The sequence below is a fragment of the Prionailurus viverrinus genome, chromosome F1 (assembly GCF_022837055.1).
Source record: "Prionailurus viverrinus isolate Anna chromosome F1, UM_Priviv_1.0, whole genome shotgun sequence".
Taxonomy (NCBI): Eukaryota; Metazoa; Chordata; class Mammalia; order Carnivora; family Felidae; genus Prionailurus; species Prionailurus viverrinus.
The window spans coordinates 55,042,976-55,060,890 of record NC_062577.1 but is presented as its reverse complement, the minus strand read 5'-3'; the positions used below and the strand labels follow the sequence as shown (position 1 = coordinate 55,060,890).

The window sequence follows — 17,915 nt, the reverse complement described above, 5'->3', positions numbered from 1 at the left end:
AGACTTCAGGAGGCTGCAAAATTTACATCACCGGCACAGAGTAGAAATAGCCATAAGGGTAGTACCCAGTTTCCAAATGTCTCCCTTTAAAAAAAAACGGTTTCCACTTTTGAGTTGATGAGAATCAGAATTCATTTTCTTACAGTATTATAAATTAGGCTTAGGATTCTAGACCAACCTTCAGAAACATCTTTGACCTTCCCGAGTAATAGTTCTGTTTCACCTTCCATTAAGCTCTGACTTCTTTAGAAAATATATTCCTACGATAGGGGGAGATGCCTGATTAAGTCCCCTTACCCTCTTGTTAATAGAAACTTCTATCAGGGGCCTCGAGAAATGGGTAAACCTTCATGAACACAAATATCTCGTATAAAGAATTTGTCAAGGTCTTTCTCTTCCTGGATGTTTCTGATTCTGCTATGAAGCGATACCAGGTCTCTGCAGGGGCAGGAAATCCAAATTGCTGCTGTCTTGTGTTTGATTGTATGAGTCATTTGTGAATTGAGTCAGGTGCTTTTTATTTCAGTATGGAGGAGAAATAATACATTTTTCATTGTTTTGTTCAGAAGTTATGTGCACAAACTAAGCTTTTTTTTTTTTTTAATTTCCAAACTAAGCTCTTTGAAGGCTTATTTGCTTTTGTGTCTCTAGCAGTTAGCACAGTGGCCAACACACAAAAGATGTCATGTTTGTTGAATGAATCAGTGACTGACTGAGGGAGTGAACCATTAGCTGACCCCATTATGTGTTTGCAATTATACATGGTCTTTCTGAGATTGTGGTATTTCGATATATTCATTTTATAGCAGTATTAAAATTGAATTATGGATTTTAGAGGGATAAGCTTTTCAAGGTACTTTCCTTTCTTGAACAAGAAAAATAGTGCATTTTCTAAAACTCTGTAGATGGGATGGCCTAGTTGCCATCAGCCCACAATAAGGCAATTGTTTTTGGTCTAATGGAAAAATTAGGAGAGTAAAGAAATTGCCTAACTGAATTAGATTGCCAAAGAACAAACTGTAATTTTCCAATTTAGAAAAAAATTTCCAAATCTTGATATCAAGGGAATGTTTCTGTTTTAAGTTTTTTTTTAATGTTTATTTTTGAGAGAGACAGAGACAGAATGCGAGTGGGTTGGGGCAGAGAGGGAGACACAGAATCGGAAACAGGCTCCAGGCTCTGAGCCATCAGCACAGAGCCCGATGCGGGGCTCGAACTCGTGAGCCGTGAGATCGTGACCTGAGCCGAAGTTGGACGCTCAACCGACTGAGCCACCCAGGCACCCCTTCGGAATGTTTCCATTTTATGCATTCAATTTTTTTTAATGTTTATTTATTTCTGAGACAGAGGGAGACAGAGCATGAGTGGGGGAGGGGCAGAGAGAGAGAGGGAGACACAGAATCCGAAGCAGGCTCCAGGTTCTGAGCTGCGGGCTCGAACCCACAGATTGCGAGATCATGACCTGAGCCGAAGTTGGACGCTCAACCGACTGAGCCACCCAGGTGCCCCAGGAATGTTTCTGTTTTAAAATAATATGTCAGGTGGCTCAGTCGGTTAAGCCTCAGACTTCGGCTCAGGTCATGATCTCACAGTTTCGGAGTTTGGGCCCCGCATCGGGCTGTGTGCTGACAGCTTGGAGCCTGGAGCCTGCTTTGGATTCTGTGTCCCTCTCTCCCTGCCCCTCCCCTGCTCATGCTCTGTTTCTGTCTCTCAAAAATAAATAAAACATTAAAAAAAATTTAAAATAATATGTCATCTTGCTTTTTGGCCTTAACTGTAAGCCCCATGTTTCCTAGTTTTTATGCTCCTTCATAAGCCATAGGAGAGTAGAGAGTAAGTATAGCAGAATATGTGTGAGCGTGGGCTTTAGAACTCCAGGAGCCCTGGTTTCAAACCCCACTCCACCACTTAATGCTCTGTGATCTTGGTCAAGCTATATAAACTAAGTGATCTGGTTTTCTCATTGTAGTAAAGGGACGATAAAGAGTCCTTGGCATGTGTAAATCAATTAATGTCTATAAAGCACTTAGACACATAGAAATCTGAATATGTTAGTTGTTATGTGATAACCCCTATATGTGAGTTGCCTCTTTTTGCCTTTGCTCATGTTAACCTTTTTTTTTTTCAAGTAAATTTGAAAAATTCCTGGCTGCTCTTGAAAGACCTACGGTGACTCCTCCCTGCATTTTGTGACATCTCTCTCGCCATCTCCTCTTTTTTATATTAAGTAGTTGTTACGGCACTCACCATGTACTATAGTTATGTGTTTGTCTGCATTGGGTCACAAATCCTCTAAGGACAAGGAATATGTTTGAATTTTTCTCTGTTCCCAGTACAGGGCATGGCACATGCACGTGGTATTTAACAGAGCATTTGTTAAGTTGTTTATTTGACGTGTATGTGGAGATCTTCTACAAGCTATGCAGTGTTAATCAAATGATAGTGCTGCTTTAGGACGTATAACATGGCTAGGAATGTGCTTGGCAATTAGGAAGTAGTTACCTGATATTTCAGTGCCAAAGATGAGAATATTATCACAAAGCTAATTGAGCCATGATTCCAGGTACCAGACTGTTACTTTCTTATCATCTATATGTAATTGAGTTTAGCAACTTTTAAAACCTTATATATAATTGAATGTTATATATGCATCCTTCCCACTGTAAGCATCCTAGGAATCTGGTTTAGTCCCATCTTTTAAAATGATTCTTTGCTAGAAATAAGAAGCTTGACTGGTTTAAATACAATATTTTGTTTATATTTTGTAGTATTTTAATAACTAAATCTTGATGATTAGCATTGAGAACTTACTATGTGTCAGGCACTGAGGATTTTAGTATGCTATTTGATTTAAATCCTTATAGCAATCTGACGAGATAGTAAGCACTTCTGATTTCCATGCTTTTACAGAGACAAGTAAAGTTTGCAAATATGGGCTAACTTGCTGGTAAGTCCTAGATCCAGGATGTGAACCTAGGCAATCTGATTCTGGGGCCTAAGTTTATAGTTATGCAACTGCCTGCTCTTTTCACGTTTTCTTTGAACTTTATCTGTTTTTTAATTTAGTTTGAGGTAACATATATAAAATGTTTGTCTCTGAATAGTTGCTCAAAAGTAATAGTTTTATTTCTTCTGATGTGATATATCATAAGAGATAAATTCAAAGATACTCTCCATACCTTTTTGAGATTTTAATTCCTTGTTGCGGTGTTTCTTGAACATCCTATTTTAATCTGAGCAAATGTTCTCATGTGAAGGAAATCACAGAGTGTCAGAAAATATCAGAAATTATAGACCTCTTGTTTCAAAATTCAGTTTTTTTCATTGATACTTTGTTTTATTAAAAAAAAAGTTACATTAAGGTATCCGTGTGAAATGTTAGGTGTGTTTTTTGTCACTGTGTGCATTTAATTTGTCTCATGTCTGAGCAACAAATATTTGTAATTTTAAAGATTTTTAAAATTCACCTTTGTGGTTTGGTTTAAATGTGGAAACTTGATATCCAGTATCTTACCATCCAAATAACTTGCACAGTTCTACATAGATTTGGAAATTCAGCCCGAATGTTTCCTAATTATTATGTACAGCAAAATTTTGCCATTGTATAGTTTACCTTTTTCTTCCTTAATGCCAACATTATATTTATATAATATGTATTTATATGTATATATCAGGTGTTCTATTATGTTTAGAGAAATGTTTTTAAAAATATTGTTAAGCTCTTTGTTTCATGTAAGCTCTTTTCATCTTTTTTAATAATAGGTAAATCAACAAGCTGGGAAGATGATGGTTGGGGAGCATGGGAAGAAACAGAACCCCAAGAACCTGTAAGTCTTTATAAATGTATGCATGCTTTTTGAAAGTGGCATTTTCCTCTTGTAATGATGGTGACACATTCCAGTGTTAGGTCGACATTTGAAAACCTTTGTCAAGGACATCTTTATGCTTACTTAATAGTACTTAAGCAAATATTTTTATTTTTAAGGTATATTTATTTATATTGAGAGAGGGAGCATGTGCACGTGTTAGCAGGGGAGGGACAGAGAGAGAATCCCAAGCAGGCTTCGTGCTGCTGTCAGCATGGAGCCCGATGGGGGGCTTGATCTCACAAACTGTAAGATCATGACCTGAGCCGAGGTCAAGAGTCAGATGCTTAACTGACTGAGCCACCCAGGCGCCCCAAGTAGATACCTTTCTTAAGGATTTAATGACTTTAAGTCAGCCAGCTAAGCAGGCTGAATGGAGAATAACTGCTTTAGGATTCTTTCTCCTTGATTAGTTATTATTTTAGACTCCTCTACTTATTCAACACATATTTGTTAAGTGCCCATCATAAGCTAGGCATTTTTCTAGATGCTGGAAGTATAGCAATGAGTAAGTAGAGGAAGTCCCTGGATGTATTTTCATCTATCAGTAATAGAAAATCTAACCTAAACTGGCTTAAATAACAAGGAGATTCATTAGCTCATATAGAAGGAAGTCAGAGGTAGTATGGACTCATAGGTTGTTTGATCAGGAGATTCAACTATGTCATCAAGGACTTAAGTTTTTTCCTTCTGTCTCCTCTGCATATACAGTACTGACTTCATCCTAAAGATTGTTTTTCTCTAGATGGAGTGTGGCACCATGTTTCTTCATTCATGACCAGAGGGAGAAAACAGACTCTTACAGGAGCAGGGAACAACTTTTTCAGAAACCTCTAGCGAGCCTTGCCTGTATCTTCTTGGCCAGAATAAGGCCAGACCCTCATTTTTGAACTAGTCACTGGCAGGGGGTAGATTTTTCATCAGTCGGTCATACCATTCCCTCGAGTTGGAAGATAAAGGGTCAACGTCTCCTGAGGCCCATGACTGAACAAAATTACAATTTTTTATGAAGAAAGAAGAATGAACATATATATTGGGTAGATCTTCTTATCATCCCTGTTCTAGCAGCTTATACTCTAATGGGGAGAGAAAATTTTTTTTCAAAAAGATAGATAAAAGTATCAAATGGTGGTAATCAGAGTTATGTAGGGGCTTCAAACGGTGATGTGATGGCAAGTGATCAAGTGACTACTATAGCTTGGGTGGCCTAGGAAGGCTTTTTAGAGGATGCCACATTTAAGCTGCGGTCTGAAAGACAACAGGGAGTCAGCGACGTGAAGATCTGGCAAAGAACATTGCAGTCCAGGGCAACAGCTCATGCAGAGGCCCTGTGGCAGGACTGGGCTTGGAGTTTGGAGGACATAAAGAAGGCCAGTGCGGCTTGGCAGGACTGGAGGCTATGAGATGGGGTCAGAGAAATTGGCGGGCTTCGTGTAAGGCTTTGTGAATTTGGAGTTACTGTAAATGTGATAGGAAACCACACATAGCTGATTTCTCACTTTTAAAATTCATCTTCGCTGCTTTTTGGGGTAAGTTGAAATAGGGAGCGAAAGTAGAAGCAGGGAGAGCAGTTAGGAAGCTGTCGTGGTAGTGTAGCTGGGAAATGATGATGGCTTCCACTAAGGTGATTTTAGTGAAAATGAGATAGTGATGGATTCAGGATAAGTTTAGAGATAATAAGATTTTGCTCTCAGTTGGTTGTGAGGGATGAAAGGGGAAAAAAATCGAGGATTTACTTCTGTGATCCTGGGATGTGATGTAGAGTAGATGAAACATCCTTGGCAAGGTGTCGGTACTCCCTAAAGCCGGGTGATAGGTGCCAGTCTCTTCATTTTTGGCAGTGTTTGAAAGTATCCACTGTAAGTTTCTTTCTAAAAAGAAAACTTACTTTTGGTTTTTGGCTTGAGCAGGTGTTTGGCTTGAGCAGCTGGATGGATGGTGGGGAAAACTAGAGTAGGTTTGAGGGAGAAATGGAAGAGCATTGTGTTGTAGGAAGCGGAGCCTGCCACGTCATGCCAATTGGTGGAAAAGCTCCGTGGGGAGATTAAGAACAGGAAACCAGTTAAGAAGGCCTTACGGAGAATTGGGATGTGTTGAATAAGATGTAATGCAGCTCGAGGAACTTGTTTCACCATCACTTCAGCAAACAGACACCTTGTTCCTTGCCCCTCTGGCGCGGTGTCATCATGGGGACTCGGCTGTACTCTGTCTCTGCTTTTACCAAGACCGACTGGCTTCCGCTTACTCACGATCTACACTGTTTCATGGCTGTTATTTGTGTCTTTCATTTGTGGTTGTCTTGGATTCTTCTCTCCTCTTTGTTTCACACCCAGAGCTCATATGAGGATTTGATGGAGTCTCTTCATCACTACCCAGTACAGGACATTTGCAGACGGTGGGGCATAGTATTTATACCCGGCCACTCCGTGGGATGTCAGCCTGCCTCTTAATGCTGCCTCTGATGGGGCATCCACCAGAGGTCTCATTAGCTACTATGGGGGCGGAAAGAAAGGTGAGGGGGTGTGTGTAAAGAGGGTTGGAGCCTCCGCATGACCGCGTGAGTAAACCTCTCAGGAGGAGATGGGTGTGCTTGGAGAACCTCTCAGAAAGAGGCGGTGTGACTGGTAGCTACTTTGCATGTGGCGTTGGCTACATTCAGTATTTGTTTTCTAGAAACCTATAGCTAAGTGACTGTTGTGAGTAATACGACAAGCTCCTGAGTAAGTTTGAGGTTTCCTGGAATAAACCTCACAGACATTGCGCGTTAAAGTGGACACACGCATTTGTGATCTCCGGGGAGGTTCCATTGGGACAGTTGTTATTAAACATCTAAAATGGTGCTCGTGCTGAGTTACGGTATTTATTTACAGACCTAGAGGCCTACATCTTACTGTGTCTACTGGGGCATAGTTGGTTCTTTCTGGAATGGATTTTTCCTAGTGAATGACATAGTTGGAGAGTTGTGTGTCTGTTACATTTTCTGTAACATTAAGTATTAATATTAATATTAAATATTAGATGTAATATTAATCTGATAATATTAAGGGGGTTAGTTTACTGATAGTGTGTCATATCCCTGCTTTTTGGCTCACGTAACAGTGTGCCTTCTCTAAGTGTGTACTTCCTTGTGGCATTGTAATGTACCAGAGTAGAAAATGATCGAAGCTACAATTTGGAGTCAGAGAAGCAATAGTCCTGATGTAAGGCTTTATGAATTTGGAGTTTATTATCTTTATTTTTTATTAAAAAACTTTTTTTAATGTTTATCTATTTTGAGAGAGAGAGACAGAGCACAGGAGAGGAGCAGAGAGGAGACAGAATCTGAAGCAGGCATCAGACTGCGAGCTGTCAGCACAGAGCCTGACGCAGGGCTCAAACTTATAAACAGCAAGATCATGACTTCAGGCAAAGTCGGATGCTTAACTGACTGAGCCATCCAGATGCCCTGTGGAGTTTATTTTAATGTTTATTTTTGAGAGAGAGAGAGAAAGTGTGAGTGGGGGAGGGGCAGAGAGAGAGGGAGCCGGAGGATCCGAAGCGGGCTCTTGGCTGACTGCAGAGAGTCCAATGCAGGGCTCAAACTCCTGAACCGTGAGATCATGACCTGCGCTGAAGTTGGACGCTTAACTGAGCCACCCAGGCGGCCCTGGAGTTTATTCTAAATGTGATCAGAAACCACACTATTTCTGATTTAGAAAGCTCACCTTTGCTGCTCTGTGGAGTAAGTTGTAGTGGGTCTTTTGATTAGTTAGTTGTGTCTCTCATACTCATGACTTTTCATGGGCCGGCTTATATTATAATATTTTATATTGATGTGCCACTGTTCCAGCTGATTCTGGGTGATGTGAACAATGATCGCCTGGTTAGAGCGTGTATATTCTTATACTTTCTTTGCGTCTGTTAAGGCGTGCCAACTTCTGTTTATTGGTAAGGCTATCCTAAATTTAGGAGTAAAACTTCTTTTAACTGTTTCAGTAAAAAGCTGAAATATGTTTCTACTCAGTCCAAAACACATTAACTTACGTGTAGCACATTTCTTCATTTGGATAAAATTGGTTGTTTACAAATGGCCCTTGTGGATGATGGTAGCTTGTTCTCTTTGTCCTAACTGATTTTCTCACACAGTGGATTTGGCATACACGGCCAGTGAGACAGTTGACGACAATTTTGGGTGTACAAGTCATTCCTAACTGTTCTCATTATCCCCCTTTGAACCCTTGTGCCTTGTCAGGATCTTATACACATGGCAAAGGAGAAGGTATTTGAATGACAACAAAAGTGGGCCAGGATAGTGACATTGAGATGTTACCTGGGTGTTAAAATGATCCTGCTGTATTTAACAGAGCTTCGTTGAATTTGGATCCTGTCCTTAAAGTAAGACAGCATCTTTGTGAAGGGAGACTGTTCGGTAGTGAGAACAAAAATGGCAGGATGGCCAGGCGAAAGGATGTGATTGCTGCCTTACACTGCAGCATCATCACTGTCCATGCATAACATCACTAGGAGGTGAGGTTTTGCTGAGCAAAATGTTTGATACCAGGGCTGTTGGAAATGTTAGCTGAGGTAAGAGACTTGTGTTATTTCTGCTACTGTCTAGGATCATGAAAATTCCAAAGGCATAGCCAGCTTTAGAGGCATAACAAGAATCAGAATAAATTTCTGCAGATATATGAATTGCATGCTGTAGTTAAGGTAAGAGAGGTAGCCACCTTGTCAGAATGGAGAAGGAACTTTCTACTGTCTCTTGTTAGGAATAGACAGCAAGGGGCACCTGGGTGGCCCTCGATTAAGTGACTGACTCTTGATTTCAGCTCAGTCATGATCTCACGGTTTGTGGGATCCAGCCCTGCAGCAGGCTCTGTGATGATAACATAGAGCCTGCTTGGGATTAATTCTCTCTCTTTCTGTCTCTCCCTCCCTCCCTCCCTCTCTCTCTGCCCCTGTGTCCCTCCCTCTCTCTCTCTCTCTTTCTAAAATAAAATAAAATAAATAAAATAAAACAAAACAAAACAAAACAAAATAAAAAAGGAACAGACAACAAACTCAAAACCTGCCTTTCCTGAGAGTCTCACTTGTAGGTCTTGTCCACATTGAAGTTGAGACCAGTACTGGAACAAGAGACAAGTCTTGCGATCAATTTATGGCTGCGTCAAGGTGCTGTAACTGTAAAAACAATGGTAGCGTTCTCCACCACTGGGTTGTGGTCATTATGAACAGCAGAGGAGAATAGTCTGACACTGGAGAGGTGTTGTGTTTTGGTCTTTAGGGGGGCTGCAGTGGTGTGCAGATGAACCACAGGTGGGGTAGCTAAGAGTAAAGCACAGCAACAGCCACCACGAGCACCGAATGCCGGCCTGGAGGCCAGCTGGCTGTTAGCGCGTCCAGCAGAAAACGAAAAACTTCGGGGTGCTTTTATCTCCATAAGTCTGTCAGCTCTTTGAGAGTAGGTTCTTATTTTTGGCAGAAGAGAGGGAAGGGTTTCTGTAATCAGAAAGATTTGGCACCAGTGTGGACAAAGCTCTTTTAAGGATGGGAGAAGCCTCTTCAGCTTTCTGTGATTCTGAGATGTCCGCTATAATAAGGGCTCAGTGAAGAAAGCATATTCTAATACCCTTTATCAGCAGTAGCCACCATGTTCAGGAAAGGATACATTTGTGACATGGGTGGGCTTAGGAACTTTAAGGATAGCTTCCGTTAGAGGACAAATCTCTTGTGTAGGTATTTCATGCCTACGTGAGTCAACTTGGCTGCTGTAACAGAATACCACAGACTTGGGGTCTTAACAGAAATCTATTTTCTCACAGTTCTTTTTTTTTTTAATTTTTTTTTTTAATGTTTATTTATGTTTGAGACAGGGAGAGACAGAGCATGAATGGGGGAGGGTCAGAGAGAGAGGGAGACACAGAATCGGAAACAGGCTCCAGGCTCTGAGCTGTCAGCACAGAGCCCGACACGGGGCTCGAACTCACGGACCGTGAGATCATGACCTGAGCCAAAGTCAGACGCTTAACCGACTGAGCCACCCAGGCGCCCCTATTTTCTCACAGTTCTGAAAGCTAGAAGTTCAAGTTCAAGGGGCTGTCAGAGTTGGCTTCTGGTGAGACCCCTTTTCCTGGCTTGCACACAGCCACCTTCTCACTGTGTCCTTACTTGGCCTTTCCTCTGTGTGCAAAGAGAGAGCAGTGAGTCATGGTGTCCCTTCCTCTTATAAGGATAACCAGTCTGTCAGATTAAGGCTCTGCCCTTCTGACCTCATTTAACCTTAGTTACCCCCTTAAAGGCCCCATCTCCAGATAACATTCCCATCAGGGATTAGGGCTTCAACGTGGAAATTTTGAGAGGACACAATTGAGTCTATAAAAATGCCCCAAATAACTCTTTGTGTACAAGTGCAAAAAATAAGCTTAAGGGATTCCTACTTGCCCAAAGTAAAAGAAGATAGTTATACTGTAACACCTACCGGTGAATGATCCTCTGATAGTAAATAGCTTTGCTGTATTTTCTACAGTGTGGTTACAAGGGCTTTTAGTTTAGATTATAATTTGTTTGCTTTGGGAAAGAAGTGATCAGGGGGGGTATTTTGCTCAGCCTCATGCAGTAATAGAAAGGGAGGCAGTTAAGGAAGAAGCTGGACAAGGTTTAATTTTAAGGCAGATTTAATAAGCTTTCCTTCATTGGTGTATTAAGTCCAAACGGTAGGAAATAGAGAATCCAGGATTTGCAGGGCAATGGTTTCAGGAAGCACAGAAGCTGCTGGGTTGAGGCCTTCAGTTAAGGTAGGACACGTGGGAAATTTCCATTCAGAAGACACTTTGGAATGTGTTTTGTCTGTTTTACAGAAAGTGGTGTAGTACAGTTTACAATTTGATTTAGCAGATTAACAAGAAATGAATGCATGCTGGCCAGAGAGAGGGCCCCAGAGAAATGTTTGTTTATAGGCTGAGAAATTGGATATAGCATGACCTGATTAGAGATTCTTAGAACATTAATAATCTGGGATAATACTGGAAAATATTTTGCCTTATTTTAGTGTCATTAGACTCTGGAGTCACCCACCGCATAAGAGACCTAAGCACCAGATTGGCCACAGGCAGAGGAGAGCACCCACGTTATACCAAGGTTATGTTTTAGGTTCTTTTACAAAAGGGGAAATGGCTACAGAGGTTCTCCTTACTAAGGTGGGCTCTTATTGAGATTTTGGTGTTTGACTCTTAGAAACACTCATTTTGCCAATGACCTTCCTGTTAACGTTACTACATGCTGGGTCTAGCCTAGTGATTCTCAATTGGAGGTGATTTTGTCCCCTTGGGAGATATTTGGCACTGTCGAGAGAAATTTTAGGTTGTCACAACTTGGGGGAAGGTGCATCTAAGGGGGTAGAGGACAGGGACGCTGCTAAACACTTTACGCAGGACAGCATTCTAAAAGAATTTTCTAGCCCAAAATGTCAGTTGTCCTAAAGTTCAAAAACCTGGGTCTAGCTCATGGCTTTCAGTGTAACTCAGTCCTTCTTTCTGCTATTCCTCCTGCCTGTTTCTAAAATCCCTTGGCCTCTTTGGGGGCTTCAGAACTTTTGACCTATATGGCCATTGATTTGTTTTTAATAGATTCTGGTGAGTTGGTCTGTTAGTGTGAAAAGTGCAGCTAAAAGATTGTTTGCCAGTAATGAAAGGTGAACATAAAGTTGTTCCTCAGTCTTTGGCCACAGGTCAACAAGTAGTCCAGGCTCTGTCTCGGTGGCCTTATTTATGCCTAAATGTTTGAAGGAGAGCTGCCTTTAGTTTCCCCGTCACAGCAGCCACCACTTTTTCCTGCTCTTGCTTACCGTTGGTTAATTTCATTTCAAATCTGTACTCCTCAGGCGTTCCTGTAGGGTAGCTTGTACATTTTGGCTTAGTGATGGGCCCGTGGTCCTCAGCTGGGGAGGGTGGGACAGCCATCTGCCTGGGCAGTGGGGGGGAGGGGTCAGGAAACATGACTGTTGCTCAAACACACGTTCGGCGAGGCCTCCAGACTTGAGCCGCATCTTTGCCCTCCTTTCCCGAGGGACCTGGTACCGGTTCCTAAGCCTGTGGTCAGTTCTAGGGACTGTGAAATCTGTTGGCACCCGCCCTTCTGCTTTCTAGTGGCTTTTCTCCTCTCATTCTTTTTGCCCTTCCTGGTCTTTACCTTTAAGCAAACTCTGTAACTGCTGTTTTTAGTAGGGTTGAGGGCACTGGGGAGAGTAAGGGGAAAATTCATGTATTTATCCCTCTCTCTTTTTTAAAAAAGTTCTTTTATTTATTTTGAGAGAGAGTACACATGGAGGAGGGGCAGAGAAGAGAATCCCAAACAGGTTCCGTACTGTCAGTGCAGAGCCTGATGGGGGACTGGAACTCACAAACCATGAAATCATGACTTGAGCTGAAATCAAGTCAATCGCTCAACCAACTGAGCCACCCAGGCGCCCCTTGTTTATTTCTCTCTTACCGGAAAGTCTTTGTGGGTTTCATGTTCTACCTCTTTGTTTTTCTGGTTAATGTAATTTGGAGGTTTTTTCATATCTGCAGATATAAATCATCTAGTTCTTTTAAAGGAATGCTGAATATCTCATTGTGTAGACGTACTGAGATTTATTTAACCATACTCCTGTTGAGGGACATATAGTTTTTGTTTGTTCTTTGGTTTTTTTTTTGTTTTTTTTCCTATCACAAGCAAATGCTAGTCACCTTTGTATCTGCCTTACATCTTGAAGTTTTTTTTTTAAAGTTTAAAATATGTGCACACTTGAGAAAGAGTACAGATCTGACCAGCTCGTTTCACTGCTCAGAAACTCCTTCAGTGACCGCCCGTGTCCTCAAGATCAAGTGTAAGTACCTCAGCACAGTAGACGGAAGTTCTTCATCACCTGTCTGCTGCTGCAGTGGACCCTCTTACCTCACACTGTTGGACTTGTCCGTGACAGCAACCCCTTGCTGGCTCTGTTGCCTGTAGGCCTTCAAATATATTGAATTCATGGTTTTCTAGAGAACTAGGGTGCGGAAATAGTCTAGGAACGTCCACCTTCTCTTCCTCTCTCCTGCTGCCCCCAACCTGGCTACCTTCTACTCTCTCTGCAGGATTTAGCTTAGGAGTTATTTCCATTAGGAGGGTTTTTGTGTTGTTGTTGACACTCCACCCTGCCAGCCCCAGTCTGGTCTGGTGACCCTCCCATGCCCCCTTGTCTGACTACTGTGTACTTGTCCCTCTGTCTTCCCCAGAGGAGGGAAGAACGTGAAGCCCGAGAATTCTCTTTGCTCTTGTCTTTCTGTCCTAATACAGCGCTGGCACGTGGAAGTGGGCAGCCCTTCTGTAGTGTGTTGTGTGGGATAGATCAAGGCAGGGAGAAAGGTGTGAGACATCGAGGATCTGGACATCCTCAGGGGTTCTGACCCATAGACCGTTGCCTCGTTCTTCCCCCTTATCTGGACTATTCGTCCAGTCCCCGATTTTAGAGGTAGGGAACCAGACCTGCCAGGTAAAGTGTCCAAGGACTGTATGAATGTGTATTACTTTAAATTTATTACCTGTGGCATTCGTGTGGTTAGTGACAATCCATTTATTCTTTCCAAGCCTTGGTTTCCTTTTCTGGACAATGAGGATTTTGAGTCACATAGTCTCTATGGCTCCTTCTCTTCCTTTATACAATTGTGTAATCCCGTCAGCCGGCCGGGAGAGATTATGGCACATGGGTGAGGGAGGGTGTTGATCCCATGGTAATTAAAAAAAAAAAAACAACTTTACAGTGTGTTTCTTATTCAGCTAAATCAGTGGTTCATAACATTTTGCTCTGCAGGGGACATTCGGCAGGGTTTAGTTGTCCCAACTGGGAAATGCTGTGGGTATTTGGTGGGTAGAGGCTAGTGGTGCTGCTCAGTATCTGCAGTGCGCAGAACGGCCCCTCCAGTAAAGAAGTTCCAGCCCGAAGTGTCAGAGTTGCTGAGGCTGAGAAGCCCGGAGTGAGCTGTTAAACCACCCAGTAAGGTTTGAGTACTTTCAAGGCAAAGCTTAATTTCATACTTCTTAGCATTTATTGCAGCGTTCGTGACCTTTTTAATTTGATAAAGACTCTCAATATGTCCATTCATTCAATGTTTAATTACATTGAATGGGACGGGACTATTTCTTGGCTCTCTTTAAAAAGAGACTAGTTGAACAAGATTATTAAATACGTGACAAGCCTTTGCAAAAAAGGTCACCGTAGTCAACCAAGTGGCTGAATTGGATTAGGTTCGACCTCACTTGATCCACGTCCCTCCTTCTTTACTTCTTCCGTCACTGAGGGGCACTCGCCTCTTAGCCAGCAAGTGGGGTAGAGCTTCTCTTCATCCCTTTAGTTCTGGACACAGCGTCAGTCATTCTGCCTGGTCACTCCCAGTGTCAACAGCGAGGAGAGCAGCGGAGCAGGCAGGAATCAAAGGTGCTGTTGCAGATGTGCTTAGAGGGGACCAGCTTCCCTCGGCAGTGTCGTGTGGGAGCGGCACAGGGGAACTCCGAAGCCTGGGTTCCTATCTCTGCCCCAACTGTGTGACCCGGGAAGGGGGGTTATCTTGATAAGTATCTGTTTCTCCGTCTCAAAACTGGGGTACTAACATACCTTCGTAGAGTTACTGTGAGAATTAAGATTTACATGTAAAGCATTTAACCCAGATTCTGGCACATAGTGAGTGAGTGGCAAATGTTGCAGTGAACATCTTCCAAATCACCAGGACCATGGCTGCTCTCTTCCCTGGAGTTAAGTGACCGAACCTAAAGTCACATCAGTGCCAAACACTTCTTGATAGGCCTGCTGTCCTCTACTCACGATGGTGTGGAAAGATTTCTTTATTGTGGGAAGAGATGTCACGGTACTGTGACCTGATTTCGACACGCCACATTGCTTGGGTACAACGTAGCAGACATTGTAGGACAATTTAGGACACGTACTTTTCCATCCTTCAGTTCTGTGTTTGCCTTTGTAGATAGCATGTTCATTGTTGATGCACCATCCTGATTTACCTGGAGATTTGTTTTTTCTTTTTGAGGTTGAGGGTTTATTGAAAGAAATTTGATTTACATGAGGTCTCTTCTCCCGCCCTCCTGGTGGCTTTCAGTTTTTAGATTTACTTCCTAATATTCTGGCACAGTTTACACTGTTTGGCAAAATAAATGGCTAATTAGGCTTATAGAGAAACACCTAGTTATGAGGAAATAATGCATCTTTACCTCTGTTGGTAATTTTAAGGATATGATTCATTTTTGGTTACTGTCCTTAGAGGCTTTTAATCTTCAGTCTGCTAACCTCGAATACTGTGTCTTAGGGACAAAGAATGTCTTTGGGTTTACACATGACCAGGAGCTTGTGGTTCTGTAGGTCGAGATGCTCCCCCATGTTCCCCCCGCCCTGTGTGACTCCACATCCAGAAGCCACTGAGCTTGTACTAAGAGCTCACTGCCGTGCATTTCATGGCAAGCTAGTATCATGCCCAAGCAGCAAGACTTGAGATCTAGAATTTTAGGGCATATCAAACCCTAATGATGATAATGTTATGTAATATAATCATACGATAGTATTTTCTAACCTGTTTTTAGAATGTAGAACTCCTGCTTGTACATGCCCCCCTCTGCCCTGACAAACAGGGCAGATCTGTGTCATAAGGAAAGATGGAGAGGTAAAGAGGACCTAGAAAAGAAAATGCAGTGAACAGTGACAGAGCTTGGTTTTCTCCCTCTTGGAGTAAAACCTGAAAATGTTTGAAATGCCGGAAACTAGACTGCTAATTCACGTGAAGTTTCTTTTTCTGGCTTCATATTACTAGATAGGCACATTTATGAGATGGCGAAGCAGGGTTAGGCAGGTAGCCAGTGGAGTAGTTTCTCTGAATTTGTTTCCAAGTAAGTGGTATGTTTCCCAAACTTTCATCTTGGTTAGTTCTTGCAGGGCAGAATTCATGCTTGCTTCTGGGATCGCTTGTCCATTTGCTGGGACGGTGGCGGACAGAGCTGAGCTCTAGGCTCAACTAAGAGGGTAGTACTTTGTCCCTTTTTACATCTTTCTAACTTGTGTTTTCCACGGGTATGGTATATCAGCCAGAATCTTGAGCTATTTAAGGGAAAACATTACTGAGGATACTATTACTTAAGGATGCTAGCTTTGAATCGGCTGTTTGTTGATGTAGAGTTTGATGTGTAAGAGTGATTTCTGGGTTATTCTATTATCTTTATGAATATAAGAAAGGAGGCATGGGAATGCCGTTATCCACTTGTCTGTGTGTCAGTGGGCTGTGTGACGTGTGGACTTGAGGAGTCCTATCAGGCACAGGCTTGGCCAATTAGAAGGCTTGGAGTCTAGTGTGAGACAAGTACCATCACAGAATAAACAGGTAGCAGAGAATAAATAGGTAGCAGTAAGTTTGAGAGAAGGTAATAGAACAGGATGGAGGGAAAGGACCTGGCACTGGGCACAGAAAGACAGAAATGAGAGGGGAAGTAGTTTTGAAGGAAGGCCTAGAGAGATATCTCTAGGGTATACTGGCTCACATGCTCAAGTAGTGCCCTGCGGTTCCAAATTGGTTCAAAAACTGTGGGAAGGTTGGCCTGGGATAAAGCGATAAGTAGTAGTAATCGTTTGAGAAAAGGCTTTCGTCGACTAGGAGAGTAGAGTCAGATCCCAGGGGAAGACCCATCTTCTCGGAGGGCCGTTAACAGCTGTACCCCAGGATGACTGGGCAGGGTGATGAAATGGGAAGACCACCTGAATTAAATGTCAGGAGGCATGGGTTCTAGTTTGGGCTCCGACATGGATTCTGTTCCTCCCTGAGACTCTGTTTTCTTTATTATAAAATGAGGTTTTGAATCAGTTAGCTTTTAAATCCTTCCATCTTTGAATTTCTTTTACTCTGTCTTTTCAGCAAATATAAACACGTAGGTCTAATCCTTGTTAGTGGCATTATTTTGAAAACGTAGGACAGAAACATAGAAATGATGTGCTTTTGGGGCTCCTGGGTGGCTCAGTCAGTTAAGCAGCCGACTCTTGATTTCGGCTCAGGTCATGATCTCCTGGTTTGTGAGAGTCCCATGTTGGCCTCTGACAGCATGGACCCTACTTAGGATTCTCTCTCTCCTCCTCTTTCTGCCCCTCCCCCACTTATTCTCTCTCTCTCTCTCTCTCTCTCTCTCTCTCTCTCAAAACAAATAAACATGAAAAAGAAATAATGTGGTTTTTAAAAAAAATGTTTATTTATTTTGGGAGAGAGAGAGTGCACGCATATGCACACACCCCAGGGAGGGGCAGAAAGAGAGAAAGAGAATCTGAAGCGGGCTCTGAGCTGTTAGCACAGAGCCCAACGTGGGGCTCAGTCTCCTGAACTGTGAGATCATAACCTGAGCTGAAGTCAAGAGTTGAACACTTAACCGACTGAGCCACCCAGGCGTCCCTAATGTGCCTTAGTGCGAAGTAACTTTTAGAAGATTTTCAGGATCTGTTGTTTGAACCTCATTTTGGGAGTGTAATAAAAGGAAGAAACCTGTTTGTATAGAATTTGCTAAGATTAGGACTGTATCACATCTCTGGAACGACGTTTTGATTCTTTTTTATTGCACTAAGATGGAAATTTTAAAGTCAGAGTTTTAGGCACCCCTGACTTCTTATCACAGTACCCAAACATGCCCGTGTGACTCACCCTGCTTCTAGCGGCCTGGCTGAAGGTGAGATGCTCCATCACTTGAAAAGTCCTGCACCTCGAAGTTGGTACAGTTGGAATCTCAGTTGTTGGGGAGGGAACCCCAGGGCGGGGTTGTCTTCAGCTATAGCTGAGCCGCGCTGAGGAGTCCTGGGTGTGCGCTGCCTAAGCAGAGACTGTATTCTACAGCAGCAGTTGTGGGCCCAGAGAGAGGCGAACTACAACTAGCCTTTGCTATGTTACTTTCGTCTTTAGGGGATGAATTTTCCCCCTAATTTACATATAGGAAAGTACACATTAAGAACACCAAACCGGGTAGCAGAATTCCTTAGAAAAGTAGAACTTTAATAAAACAAGGAACTTTTCCAGA

At 42.5% G+C, this 17,915-nt stretch overlaps 1 protein-coding gene across 4 annotated transcripts in view; it reads left to right on the top strand.

Moving 5' to 3' along the window:
• RAB3GAP2 (RAB3 GTPase activating non-catalytic protein subunit 2) overlaps positions 1–17,915 on the top strand; it is a 101,146-nt gene that overhangs the window by 16,614 nt on the left and 66,617 nt on the right. For all 4 annotated transcript variants that reach the window (XM_047840634.1, XM_047840637.1, XM_047840635.1 and 1 more), the window contains exon 2: positions 3,763–3,827. In XM_047840634.1, coding sequence (XP_047696590.1) covers positions 3,763–3,827 — 65 coding nt within the window. The remainder of the gene's footprint in view (positions 1–3,762; positions 3,828–17,915) is intronic.